Genomic DNA, 15,125 nt, shown 5'->3' with positions numbered 1-15,125 from the left:
CAGTGCCTATTGTTAAATAAAATATACAATCAAAGCAGACCTTTTAGGAAGACTGATTAAAAATATGCCATTATGATTTAATTGTAAAACACTTGAGAACAATTTTGAGATTAAGCTGCAGTAACCAGATTTCTCTGCCAACAAAAAGGTAAGTGCCTAACATTCTGTAACTGGATACATTGATAAAAATGAAGATTATAATTATACATCAAGTTGTTCATTGAGAAATCCATCAAGGAGTTCTGAAACATTATCTCATATTATAGTCCTTTAATATATAAAAATATAAACAGTTTTATTAAATCCATCAAATTGCACAGTAATGTTTCAAAACTCCATTAAAGTTGACTTTAGTTATTACAGACAGAAAATTCCTAGGAAATCAAACAATTTCTTCTGGTGACATAAGAACTCCGTTATCAATATACAATGGAATTTCTGTGTAAATTGCTCCACACAAAGAAATATATATTTTTAAAATCCATCTGTTATGCAACCACACTTATACGGGTTGTGAGTGTGTGTGTAAGTGCATATGTGAACAAACGTGCCAACATACACACACAGGATCTGCACATTTCTGGAAATTATCTTTAAATTAATAAAAGAAAATGAAATCACAGGAGTGTATAGCAGGATAACAGTCTTTCTTTTTAATGACAGGATAAAAAATAAATGCCCATTGGAAAGGAATATTCAAACAGTCCCAGAAACTATACAATGTAACTTGTGAGATCCAGCAAATAAGATGTCATGTCAATGATCTGATCAAGAATACCTGCCCTGGTCACTCTGCGGATGTTTCTGTCCACTTGTTCACACTGAGGACCAAGATATCCTTTTTTACAGAGGCACTTGTTCGGCCTAACACAGACACCTCCATGACGACATGCGGGCTCACATTTTGCTGGGAGAGAAAAACAGCAATAAAATTACACTCTCATTCTGTAGGTCAGGAATAGCCTTTAATCTGAGGCCAACAAGTACTTCATGAATCAGAGAAGAGAAGGAAAGAAGGAGGAAGACAGTGATCCAAAAGGTAATATATACAAGTACGGGAGAAGCTTTTCAGGCTCCCAGTTCTTTGGTGAGGAGCTCTGGTGGTGTACTGCCTGAGGCACTTGACTGCTAACCAGAAGGCTGGCAGTTCAAATCCACTAGTTACTCCTCGGAAGGTTGGGCAATCTGTAGTGATACCGCCTCAGAAACCCAAGGATGGGTCACTATGAGTTGGAATTGATTCTACAGCAGTGAGGTTTTTTTTTTTTTTTTTAGTTCTTCAGTGGCCAGCACTCAGTGGGGAACGAAAATTTATCTAGAGATCATGGAAAACAATTGCAAGCTGTTGCACAGGTGACTGTATTTAAAATAATACATTGGCATTTCCAACAGAGGGCTTTCCAAGCCATTCCACATTCCCCTTGCATCGACAAAGGTCCTTGATGTGGGAGGGGCTGGCCTAGGCAGAGGCAAATCTATGGAAAACAGCCTATGGCAATTAGTTTTAAATTGCTGAACGAAGTCTCACAGCTGGTGATGGAAACTTCAATGGTGAATAGAAACCGCTCATTAGGAGCCCCCCTCAAGTGGTGCCCAGGGCATGTGTCATACCTGTCATACCCTAGATACACCTCTGGGCATAGTGGCTGAGCATTTCCAGCCCAACAAAAAAGGAATGGCTAGTTTTACATTTTGGTTAAACAGAAGACCCAGCGCAGGCCTCCCTGGATTCCTACCTTCCTTGGCTTTCAGAAGCCCTACAGGCTTTGGTTGCTCTCTGATTACATTTGGAAACCCATGCTTGGAATCAGTGCAGTTGGCAAACAAAGCGTATTCTGAGCAATCCTTTTCAGGAATACTCTACTCAACACAATCTCTTCATAAAAGAATTTTTACCACTGTGATATAGGTGTTGTTATAGACTGAATTCCCCAATAATATGTGTTGGAATCCTAATTCCTATACATGTAGGGGTAATCTTGTTTGGAAATATGGTTTTCCTTGTTAGTAAATGAGACCATATCAGTGTAGGGTGTGTCCTAACCTAATCACCTCGGAGTCATTAAAACAGCAGATTGGACACCCACAGAGCACATAGTGAGGAAGACAGGTGCCATGTGAGGAGGCCAAGGAACCAAGGAACACTGAGGGTTACAGACAAGGAAGGAATCCACATGGAGGCAACCCTAATCTGGGCTTTCAGCCTCCAGAACCATGAGAAAGTACATGTCTGTCCTGATGGTATTTCTGTTATATCAGCCCAAGCTAATGAAGACAGGTAGGTAGATTTACTGCTAGAATGAGATGGAAGGATATAATTGGGTACATAAATTGTTTGTTTTTTGTTTTTTAGCTGATAAGATAAACCTGGAAAGTGCAGCTTCTATAGACAACAAAATTCCTTAAATACATTTCCTTATATTTTCAAGGAATAGGGTCTTTGTCACCTTTTGGATGCATTAAATCAAAATTCAGAGGGTTTGTGGCTAACTTCATAGAAAAGAAGAAGAAGAAGAAAATATACTACTTTCTCTTTTAAATTTGGGTGAGATGAGTAAATTATGTGAGTATATAAATAAAGTTCTCACTTAAGTAAAAACTATCATTGTTGTTGTTGTTATGTGCCGTCGAGTCAGCCCTGACTCAAAGCGACCCCTCCTTGGGTTTCCAAGGCAGTATCACTACGGAAGTAGGATTGCCCAACCTTCCTTCCGAGGAGTGGCTGATGGGTTTGAACCACCAGCCATCTGGTGAGCAGTCAAGTGCCTTAGCCACTATGCCACCAGAGCTCCCAAAACTATCATTAGTAGATTACTTTTATAAAATAGTTCTGGCTTGTTTTAATAGCCATACTTTAAATTTGATTTAGGGGAAAGATTAAAATGTTTTACAGAAATAAAACTTAATGTTACCTCAAAGAAACTATTTTTGCTTTTATCACATGTAATTATTGCCATATAACTGCCCTTATGTTCAAAATAATTTGTTCACCCTCAGTTTCAAACATACTGTCTGCCACTAGAAGGGACTCAATAAATATTTGTCAACTGCTGACTTGAGGTGACTTAAGCTGTTAGGCAAAATGCAAAATTAAGGATAAAACAAAATGAAGCAGAGAGAACAGATACTGTCAGGCATCAAAGAAAGCCTGAGGGAAGGAAGGAAATAGTATCAGGAATAAAAAGAGGAAAGAAATAGTATCAGGAAGAAAAATCTTACATTTGAACACTGAATTTGAGTCTCAATTTTTTTGTAATTAATAGGGAGATAAATAATATAATGTCAATATAAGGTAAGCATTTATTTTAAACAATGTAATTAATTTACTTCGAGTTTTAATTATGTTAGCTATTTCCTAGGTATGTAGTCATAGTATCAATTAATCATGTAATGTTACTAGTGATGAAGTAAATTAATCTTAAAATGTATACTGGATATGTGAGTCTTAAAATTTTGTTTATTGGTTGCACAATAAATAAAGCAGACAATTTATGGCTATATATTTTAAAACAAATATGTCTTTAGGATAAACAAAAAGTATTTATGCATTAAAATATGAAATATCAACTTAGGACATTTTTTTTGCAAGAGGTATTTTAATATTTGAGATAGTAGACATCGAAATGTTTTCTAAATGCTCCCTCATGTATATGATGATGTTGAAACATATTTTTAATATATGGATCTTAAACTGTAAGCATCCAAATTTATCTAACTTTTCTTACTTCATACCTAGTGGAATGTAAACATCGTTGCACATAATTGAGGAAATCACAAGTCTAAGGATATTACAACCTTGGAATAAATCTCCTTTGCTCTCTGAGCAGCTGTACACGTAGTTGATGGCTCACAGAGGAGTGGCAAGAAGAATTTAAAAAAATCTCATAATGTGCCTCTAGATAGTTGCATTTTCCCATTTTATTTAACAACACCCACTGAAAAAAAACCCCTCTGTTTTTAGTGTGCCGTAGCAAGCAAGCAGTAAAGCCAGGGATGGCATTTATGGGGTGTCTGGAAAATACTGGCACTTATAGAGGGGCTTTGCCAACAGTAAGTCATTGGCTGGTATGAAATCTCAGAACCCAAGACAGAGAGCACTGGAGTGATGATCTAGTTGTGCTATTTTAATTTTTTGAAAGGAAACAATAATTTAAAGGTCTATTATGCTTCTGATTAACTCACATAAGTGAACAATTTACATTAAGAAAATGGGCAAGATCACATTGACCAGTTCAGAAACAGACTGAGCACTAACATGATTGTAAATGGTTAAGTATTTTTGAACAATAGATAATTCTAGAACAAATAACTAATGCTGAGTTCTTGAGTATATAAGACTGTCCCATCCCTAGCCTGTCCTGGTGATGATGGAAATACAAACCGATTCTGCAGAAGTCCCCCTCCCAGCCTGGGCTGCAGCAGCATGTTCCTGTGGGGGTGCAGTAGCCGTTCCGACAGAGCCTGGAGCACTCGGACGTTAGTGTCTGTGCAGAATGAATCATGGCCCTGCATTCCTCAGGCATTAAGGGTCTGCATAAAAAGGCAACAGTGAAACATGCATTTTGGTTGAAAATTAATATTGGAAAGAAATCCAGTTTTTTGTTTGTTTGTTTGTTTGCTTGCTTTTTTCCTCGTATCTTACAAAGCAGTATCTCTTGCTTTCCAGAGAGAATTTTCTTTTAAGGGACTCAGTCAGAAAGATTTACAACTTTCCAAGGATAGGGAAGGAGTGCCTGGGTGGCACAAATGGTTAAGCGCTCCAGTGCTAGCTGAAAAGTTGGTGGTTCGAACCCACCCAGAGGGAACTGGGAAGCCAGGCCTGCGATCCGCTTCCCAAAGGTCACACACAGAAAACTACGGAGTGCTTTTACTCCATACATGTGAGGTTGCCAACAGCTGGAATTGACTCAGTGGGAGCTAACAACAACTAGAATAGAAAACACACATTAGTAAAGAAACAAACTAAGCAGTCTTGAACCAAAGGGAATATATTAAACATTCTAAGGTATTTTATCCTGAACATAAATCACTGATTAAAAATACGTTTAATTATATTGACATTTGGTAACTAAGAATCTCCAGCAATTGCAATTTTGTAATAAAATATGGATACCAAAACCAAAAACCAAACTTACTGTCATCGAGTCGATTCAGGTTTTCTGAGGCAGTAAATTTTCATGTAAATAGATTGCCCAGTCTTCCTTCTGCAGAGTGGCTGGTGGGTTTGAACCGCCAACCTTCTAGTTAGCAGTCAAATACGTTAGGCACTATGCCACTACAAAAATTATTATGGATACCATCTGATAAAAGTTTCATTTGTTAGAGGCATACTTAGCATATCACAGGGCTGAAGATATTTATTAAAATGAACACCTGTAGCCTAAAAAGATTGGGAATAAGTTTTTGTTTCAATTTTACTTTTTTTTTCCAGATAATTTTTCAGACTGATTTTTTTAAAGTTATCATAGTATATATATGTATATATATATGTGTGTGTGTGTGTGTGTGTTTGTGTATACTATTGATTCAAAGTTTAAGCTTATCATGGAAACAGATCTATCTATCTATCTACATTTTATTGTGTCCTGCTATGAAGAAAAAGAATGCTAATAATAGCAATCAGAAACATCTCATTTATGATGTAATTTTTTAAATTACTCTACAACTGCCATCATTTATAGAGGAAACCAAGATAACTTTGGAACAAGATTTTTGTGAGTGTTACTGTTTTTGAAATAAGATGCCATTATTCCAGCTGGGTCTGGCTGGGATCATCAGCCACAACTACTCATTATCTAATCTTTGGAAAAAAAAAAAAAAGTGCAGTGGCACTTTTCTATCAGTTACTGTTCCCTATGCCACAGTGTGGTGAGAAGGCTCTTTTCAGTTAAGGAATGTAAACAAGATATTTTCATCACCAGTCAAATTACCATCATTAGGATGGTCAGAGCAGTCATGAGTCCTCCTTAAATTACCATAGCACAGAAGGTGATAATTATAGGTCAAAACTGCCACAAGAGGTAAATTATATTGCTTTCCGAGATAAGCAGAGTAATTAAGTCCTGTCAACTCAGTTCTCTAGAGATAGGTTAGTGTGTTATGTCCCTATGACAATATGAACAGTGATAGTATTTTAGGGCCAGACCTCAGGCTGTTTCTGCAGTGAGTTAAAACAGTATATATTAAAACGTATAGTCACTTTTCTAGCTCCTTTCCCCAAATAAAAGTCCCACTGTATGTTGAAAGCTTTGTGTTTTACAACTAACATGACAATTCAGAAAACTCCCTTAAGTCTATTCAACTTCTTATTTAAATCTAGAAATGGTCCATTTATGTCAAAGAGTCTTAAGGCATCCGTGGACTGAACATATTTTCATTCAGAAAGCATTAAAGGTATTTTCCATGTGTACCCAAGAGTCTTCTTTATGAAGTGAGGGAAAGACAGTGTAAAGTAAGGGAAATGTTAATTAGCTGTGCCAATGAAAGCAACGGCATTATTGAGGCTTTGTTATTGTTGAATACCCGAGTCTGCTCAATTTCTTTCCTATTAAAAACAAAACAAAACAAAACAAAAAAACAAATCCACTACCATTGAGTCAATTCCGACTCATAGCGACCCCCCATTGGGTTTCCGAAGCAGTAAATCTTTACGGAAGTAGACTAACCTGTCTTTCTTCTGTGGAGTGGCTGGTGGGTTTGAACCATCAACCTTCTGGTTAGCAGCTAAATGCCTTAGGCACTATGCCACCAGAGCTCCTTTCTTTCCCATATAAAAGTATTATTTCATTTGTGAGACAATATAGTGGCTTTTTTAATCACAGTAATCAGGAAATTCTTCCGAGTCACAATCCATAATCATTTACTAGTCAGTGCAGTCAATAGGTGGTACAATCAACATACTCCCCTGCTAGCCAAAAGTTTGGAGGTTTGAGTACACCCAGAGGCATGTGGGAAGAAAGGCCTGGCAATCTATTTAAAAATACAGTCACTGAAAACCCTTTTTTTCTTCTATGTCACCATGAATTAGAATCAACTTGATGGCAAATGATTATTCTGTAACCAGATATTGTGTTAATTTTATTGGTGATTGAAATTGTAAAATTTTTATGCATATCTTTGCCTTTTTTCTATTTATTACTGACTCATTTACCCTCTTCCTGATATTCAAGGAAAGAGATTGAGCAGTGTGTCAAAAACATTACATGTTACAGGTGATGCAAATATTTAAGAATGCAGCACACATACTATACTCCACCAGATGGTCTCTGCCTGATGAGATGAATCTGAACAAGGGAAGACACCAGTTCAAGAACTGGAAGATGTTGCCTTTTTGAGGTCAAGGGTAGGAGCATTGATTTGTGTGGCCTGGGAAAAGGAATAAGGCCAGGATGAAAGGATCTGATGCCAGAGTTCAGTTCTTTAGGACAGAATATCCAGTCTTTGTTCCTTGCTGATCCTCCAGCAGATGTTTTGACTGTTTTTCACCAAACTTTCACTTATGTGGAAATCCAGACGACTGAGGTAATTCTAAATTGCTTTTTTTTTTTTTTGCCATAGTAATACTGCCTTGGAAACCCAAGGAGGGGTCGCTATGAGTCGGGTCCGACTCGACGGCACATAACAACAACAACAAGATTCAGTAAATGTAATTATCTCACACTTGGGCTTATTTACTTAAGCTTATGTAAGACCTTGAAGCTGTCATATATAAACATTATTATTCTCTTAAGTTTTTACTTGAAACATCTAGAAAAGTTATCTTTTTTTTTCCTTTTATGAAATTGATATATAACATTCCTCACTTAGCATGGTAAGTAATTCCTCTCCTTCTCTTTTAAACTATTATTCTGTCAGAGACTACTTAACATGAAACTCACTCAAAAGATAGCCTGCCTCTTAAAAAGCTTCACTTCTCTTAGGCAGTTGGTTATCCTATCTCCCTTTCCCTTCCCCATTGAAATGAAAGCTTTCTGAGGGCAGAACCTACATATTCAACACTATTCATGTCCAGCCATTTACTCAAGCAAGGCCTATGCTCATCACTGGGATAAGGCATAAATCAAATAGGGTCCTGATCCTCATGGAAACTAGGATAAGGAAGACAGACATGGCAACCCATGTGCAATTAATTCAGTGTGATCCTTACTATGATACAGGTGTGTGTAAAGTGTCATAGAAGTACAGATGAGGGAGCAATTAGTTTAGGATTGTGGGATATTATAGGAAGGAGATGACATTTAGGCCACCAAAATATTTTATCTTGTCAGACTACTATTATTCACAGCAGCTAAGGAATACTGTGTAGACATTCAATAAATGTTTATTAAATTGAATTGAATGGATATAGTATTAACATTCTCAAATACATCTCCTGGAATATAAACTTCACAAGGACAAGTAATTCCTTTTGTGTTTTGTGTCTCCTCAGGATTCAGAAGAGTTGCTAGCAAATTTGTCGTCGTTGTTGTTAGGTGTTGTTGAGTCATCTCCAACTCATAGTGACCCTATGCCCAGCAGAACGAAATATTGCCCAGCCCTGTGCCAGCCTCACAATCCTTGCTATACCTGAGCCCATCGTTGCAGCTACTGTGTTTATCCATCTCATGAGGCCCTTCCCCTTCTTCATTGACCCTCCATTTTGCCAAGTATGATATCCTGCTCTAGAGAGGAGTTTCTTCTGACAACATGACCAAAGTAGGTGAGATGAAGTCTGGCCATTCTCGCTTCCAGGAGTATTCTGGCTGCACTTCTTCCAGGACAGATTTGTTAGTCTTTTTAGCAGACCATGGTACTCCTAGCACTCTTATCCAACGCCACAATTCAAAAGCATCAATTCTTCTTCGGTCTTCCTTATTCATTGTCCAGCTCTCACATGCATAAGAAGCAATTGAAAATACCATAGCTTGGATTAGGTGCACCTTAGTCTTCAAGGAGATATCTTTGCTCTTCATCACTTGAAAGAGGTCTTTGGCAGCAGATTTGCCCAATGCAATACATTGTCTGATATACTGATTGCTGCTTCCGTTGGTGTTGATTGTAGAACCAAGTCATATGAAATCCCTGACAACTTCAATATTTTCTGCATCTACCATGAAGCTGTTTATTGGACCAGTTGTGAGGATTTTTTTTTTTTTTTTTTTTAATATTGAAGGTGCAATCCATACTGCAGACTGTGGTCTTTAATCTTCATCAGTAAGTGCTTTAAGTCATCCTCACTTTCAGCAAGCAAAGTTGTGTCATCTGTTTATCTCAGGTTGTTAATGAGTCTTCCTCCAATCCTTATGCCATGTTCTTCTTCATATAATCCAGCTTCTTGGATTATTTGCTCAGCATACAAGTTGAATAAGTATAGTGAAAGGATACAACTCTGATGCACTCCCTTCTTGATTTTGCACATGGAAGATACTTAATAAAAATCTATTGACCAAAAGAATGAATAAATCAACAAAGATGAACCCTTTTGCATATACAGTACTGTGTTGTCAGTGATGGCAAACATTGATCTACAAGTGGATAGATAGGTGGACAGGCTGAATGATCAGGATGTCTAGGCAGGGGGTCGTGTTCCCATGACCATGTATAGAATTGGCAGATGATGCTTCTACAAGTGTATTTGTATGTGCTGTAAAATGCCCAGGTCTATAGTCCTGGCAAGGGACAAGGTTGTGGTGACTTCTTGGCTATAGTCAGCTACCCAGAGGGAGTGAGTAGTTGGACCTGTGGTCTTGGGAACATGGTCACAGGGATATCAAGTTCAGCTGGCATAACATGCTACACAAAAACTTTGTTCCACATCCTACTTTGGTGAGTAGCAACTGGGATCTTAAAAGCTTGCAAGCGGCCAACTAAATGCAACGATGAGTCTCTCCTCGTCCAGAGCAAAGAATGAAGAAAACCAAAGATGCATGGAAAAAATTATTCCAAGGGACTGGTAGACCATGTGATCCTCAGCCTATATGACCATGGCTACATGGCTACCACTGTCAACCACTCAGAGGGGGACCCATGTAGGAGATCCTGGATGGAGTTGGAAAACAATGTGGAACAAAACTCCAAATCATGAAAAATGACCAAGTTTGCTGGTCTGATAGAGCCTGGTGAGACCCCTGGATCTAAGGCCTCAAGCTACCCTTCAGGTCTGGAATCAAAATCCTGTGGCTTCCCGACAAATAACAGACATGCATATGGGCTGAACATTTACATCAGGTAGGAACACCACTTGGAGTGATCAATCACGGGAGAACAGAAGGGTAGTGTTTGCACAGGGAGACAGCTCAGGGAGAAGGAGTGCATGGGAAGGAAGGACATAGGGAAATGGAAATGATGGGGAGGAAGTGGGAAGAGAGTTGTCACATTGTGGGGAATTGCAGTCAATGTCATGAGACAAAATGTGTATGAACTGCTGTATGGAAAATGAATTCATTCCATAAACTTTCACCCAAATCACAATAAAAATTAAAAAAAGAAAAAGAATGAATGAATGAACAAATGAATAAAATTAATAAGAATATAGACTTTTAAAGAGTGTTTCTTTTTTGTGTTAATGGGTGAAGATATTGAGAATGTACAGACTATTTTGGGGAAGGATATCATTAAAATGTCAGAAGAACTAGATGGTTCCCAGCTACCACTACCAACCATTCTGTTCAGGGCCACACTAGATGGATCCAGATAGAATGTGAGAAAAACATGCAACTGAACTCAAGTTCTTAAAAAGGTAACAATTACTCTAAAGCAAAGATGAGAAGACAGGGGACAGGGAAGCTAGAGTACTGGAAACAACAAAACCGAACTGAACTGAACACACTGCCATTGAGTCAATACCAACTCATGTCCTCCTTAGGCTTCTGAGATGGTATCTCTACGGAAGTAGATTGCCTAGTCTTTCTCCTGAGGAGTGGCTGGGGGGTTTGAACTGCCAGCCTTCTGGTTAGCAGCCAAGTATCAGGCACTACACCACCTGAGCTCCCCTCACCACCAAACAGACCAAGCAGAATGCAATTAAAGAGAATGTAGACATATTGTGAAAGATGCAACTAATGTCAATGAACAATTTGTGTAGAAATTATTAAATGGGAACTTAATTTGCCATGCAAACTTTCACCAAAAGCACAATAAAATTATTAAAAAAAAAAACCTCAAAAAACTAACAGCTATACTTCCATATTGTAATCCTAAAACTAAAAACATTAGTTACAACAACAATAACATATTTCTACTGCCTAACGGCGACGGCACATAACAACAACAACAACAAAGGTCCGACTCAACAGCAAATAATAACAACAACAAGAAGTTAATCTAAGTCTTTGAAAAATTTTCTAAAGCATTTCATTTTAAATAAAGCATTTTTACACCCTTAGTAAATAAACAAATGGCTAAGAAGTTAAGCTGAGCATGGCATCAAGATTATTTTTTCCTCTAGATGGGAATTAAGTCAACATACCAATATTTATTTTTTCTAGTAATGGATTTAGTAAAGTCTGTCAAAAATTTTTGTTGACACCAACCACTCCCTTCCATTCATTCTTTATTCTGGTGTCATTTCTCCCTTTTGTTGAAAAGAATAGGTCTTTGTGGGTGGAATGAGGAGAAAAGGAAAAGGAATGGAATAAGTAAATGTGAACTTAATTATGATTTTTACTTTGAAATGGATCATCTTACGTATACATAAATACTACATAGGCACACCTAGATGGTATCTAACATATAGATTATATACCTCTGTTTTAATGTATTATCTAACCAGAACCTTTTAAATAGAATTTTTCTTTTAAACAATTATTATTATTATTTTAGCTTTTGGACCCTTAGCTCTACTGAATGAATTCAGAGGTATCTTTCAAAATAGAAAACTTACCCAAGAGGGTATTTAGGCCTGTAATAAAGAATATATCATACTCACTTGTTGACAGCTATCGCCACAGCCCTCAACCTTAATTTAAATCAGAAAAACGTATTTCCTAATCCCTTCACACATGACAAATAATGAAATTCTAAAAGGCTAGTGCAGAAAATTGCCCAACATTCTTTAATGTAAAAGGATTGTTTTCAGAAATTTAAGACATTTTCTTAGAAATGTACTTTGACTGCCTTTGTGTAGAGATACAAAGATTTGAATATTTGCTTGAAATAAAAGAAGAAATTAAGAAGCATAAGCAATTTATAACACACTTCATATGTGATGACTTTTTGTGAATAGCTAAGGCCAACAGTGGATGTCTCTGGGTAATGGGATTTTGGATGGCTTTAATTTAATGATATTTATAATAAATAAACAAATAATAAATGAGAACTCCTCTGTGCATTTGTATGGAAGCACAGGGAAAAATCCTCTCTGCACAGGCCCTGCCCTTTAGAGCAAGTGTTGTACAGATCTATCTTTTGTCTTTTACATGTGAGGCAAGTGGTTTTCATTCAACGTCTAACCAAAAGGTTGGTGGTTCTAGGCCAGTGGCACTGTGGAAGAAGGCCTGGCAATTTGTTTTTGAAGAGATTATACCCAAGAATATTCTCTGGAGCTTACTTCTACTCTGTAGCTTATGGTGCTGCCATGAGTTGGAAGAACTCAATGTCAATGGGTCAATGGGCGTCACTGGAGCACATTCTGAAATTTTTGTTGGAGGGTCCAGATTTTAAATTCATATTATTGGAAAACAAGATAATTGGATTAGGAGTAATAATCATTTATAATATCCTGCCTTAGATGTTTTAGAAAATCTAATAATTCTACAGCCTTTTTTAGTAATCTGCTCATGGGAAGAAGGGAATGTAAGAACCCCCTTACCCTTTTATTAATATTTACACTGGGACATGTGCAAAAGCACATGCAAATTCCCTTGCAAATTTTGCAAAACTATTTTCCCTCCATGCTTTTTCTCATTCTCATGATTTAAGAAAACCTGATAATTCTATATTCTTTTTACTCACAGTGCAGTCTTAAGTCAGCAGCATTAGCATGATCTGGGAGCTTGTTAGAAATGCAGAATCTTAGGCCCAGGCCCAGATCTACTTAGAAGCTGAACTTTAAGATATTTGTCAGGTGATTCATATGCACATTTAAGTTGAAGCTGTTGTTGTTATGTGCCATCCAGTGGGACCTGACTCATAGTGACCCTCCTTGGGTTTCCGAGGCGATATCACTACAGAAGTAGATTGCCCAACCTTCCTTCCTAGGAGTGGCTGGTGGGTCAGAACCACCAGCTGTCTGGTTAGCAGTCAAGAGCCTTAGGCACTAAACTACCAGAGCTCCTTAAGTTGAAGCAACACTGTTCTAAAGTACAGCTACTTCCCAACCATTAGCAATTCGGAAGCCCTGATGGCACAGTTAAGAGCTCACTGCTAACCAAAAAGTTGGCAGTTCGACCTACCCAATGGCCTCACAGGAAAAATATCTAGTGACCTGTTCCTGTAAAGATATGTTGTTGTTGTTGTTGTTGTTGTTGTTAGGTGTCCTCGAGTCATCTCCGACTCATAGTGACCCTGTGTACAGCAGAACGAAACACTGCCCAGTTCTGAGCCAGCTCCACAATCCTATACCTGAGCCCATCGTTGCACCAACTATGTCAATCCATCTCCTTAAGGGCCTTCCCTTTTTCGTTGACCCTCCACCTTACCAAGCATGACATCCTTCTCCAGAGAATGGTCCCTTCTAACAACATGACCAAATTAGGTGAGATGAAGTCTGGCCATTCTCGCTTCCAAGGAGCATTCCAGCTCACTTCTTCTAGGAAAGATTTGTTAGTTCTTTCAGCTGTCCATAGTACTTTCAGCATTCTTCTCCAACACCACAACTCAAAAGCATCTACTCTTCTTTGGTCTTCCTTATTCATTGTCCAGCTCTCACATGCATACGAGGCGATTGAAAATACCATGGCTTCTATCAGGGCCATCTTAGTCTTCAAGGAGATATCTTTGCTGTTCAGCACTTGAAAGAGGTCTTTGCAGCCAAATTGCCCAGTGCTATATGTTGTCTAATATCTTGACTACTGTTTCCATTAGTGTTGCTTGTAGAACTAAGTAATATGAAATCTTTGACAACTTCAATCTTTTCTCCATTTATTGTGATGCTGCTTATTGGTCCAGTTGTGAGGATTTTGGTTTTCTTTATATTGAGGTGTAATCCATACTGTAGCTGTAGTATTCAATCTTCATCAGTACAAGCTTCAAGTCATTCTCACTTTCAGCAAACAAAGTTATGTCATCAGGGGATTGCAGGTTGTTAATGATTCTTCCTCCAATCCTGTAAAGATAACAGCCTAGAAAAACTTATAGGGAATAGCTACTCTGTCACATGGGATCGCTATGACTCAGAGTCTATTTAATGACACCTAACACAACAGCAGCAATTAATGTGGCCATTAATTATCCTGTTCAAGAGCTTCCAAGTAGGGAATGCTATTAACTTTTACAAGTGAAGGGAGGATAACTTCTGTACAAGAAAGCAGTAGTCTTTGTGCACCACACACAATCTAAGGTTTAATGAATTTTCTCACTCTGAAAGCAGTTTGATACTCAGTAATATTCCCTAAGCACTCATTAAACCCACTCATCACTTATCAACATCATTAAGTTTCAAAGGCCAGGTTGTTACGTGAAAATGAAGGATAACCACATCAGATCACAAAATGGAGGATGATACTACATCCATACCTGATTGCCAAATTACATCATTACATAACTGCCAAACCACTGAGAATCAAGGCCCAGCCATGTGGACACATAACCTTAAATATCACAGCCAATGTTACTCTTCCCTTGCAACTTGGTATTTGTTTCTGTCAGACATATAGTGTTAATGCACAAAATAGTTGAATAGTAGATTTTTTACTATTGTTGTAAATGCAAAATGTTGGATAATGAGAAAATCAATAAGTGAGGCGTAGGTGTATAAGTTTGAATATAGTATTATATAGAATATAATAGGTGTAGACAGAGGCTGCTGTTCTAACAGAACAAGGAGATACAGCATGGTTTAAAATCAGGGTTGTATCTTTTCATCATACTGATTCAATCTGTATGCTGAACAAATAATCTGAGAAGCTGGACTATATGAAGAACAATGCAGGATCAAGAAGACTCATTAACAGCAGAAGACATGAATAGACACTTCACCAAGGAGGATA

The 15,125-nt window shown here is 37.8% G+C and overlaps 1 protein-coding gene across 1 annotated transcript in view; it reads right to left on the bottom strand.

Moving 5' to 3' along the window:
- Positions 1-713: 713 nt before the first annotated feature.
- The window catches only part of LOC103199756 (hedgehog interacting protein), a 141,473-nt gene continuing 127,061 nt past the window's right edge, over positions 714-15,125 (bottom strand). The window contains exons 12-13 of the mRNA XM_007944100.2: positions 4,382-4,530; positions 714-907 (exon numbers count right to left, since the gene is read on the bottom strand). Coding sequence (XP_007942291.1) covers positions 714-907; positions 4,382-4,530 — 343 coding nt within the window. The remainder of the gene's footprint in view (positions 908-4,381; positions 4,531-15,125) is intronic.

Source organism: Orycteropus afer, unplaced genomic scaffold, assembly GCF_000298275.1.
Source record: "Orycteropus afer afer isolate SDZICR_OR568_19922 unplaced genomic scaffold, OryAfe1.0 scaffold00120, whole genome shotgun sequence".
Classification (NCBI taxonomy): domain Eukaryota; kingdom Metazoa; phylum Chordata; class Mammalia; order Tubulidentata; family Orycteropodidae; genus Orycteropus; species Orycteropus afer.
This window is presented reverse-complemented; position numbering and strand designations above follow the sequence as displayed.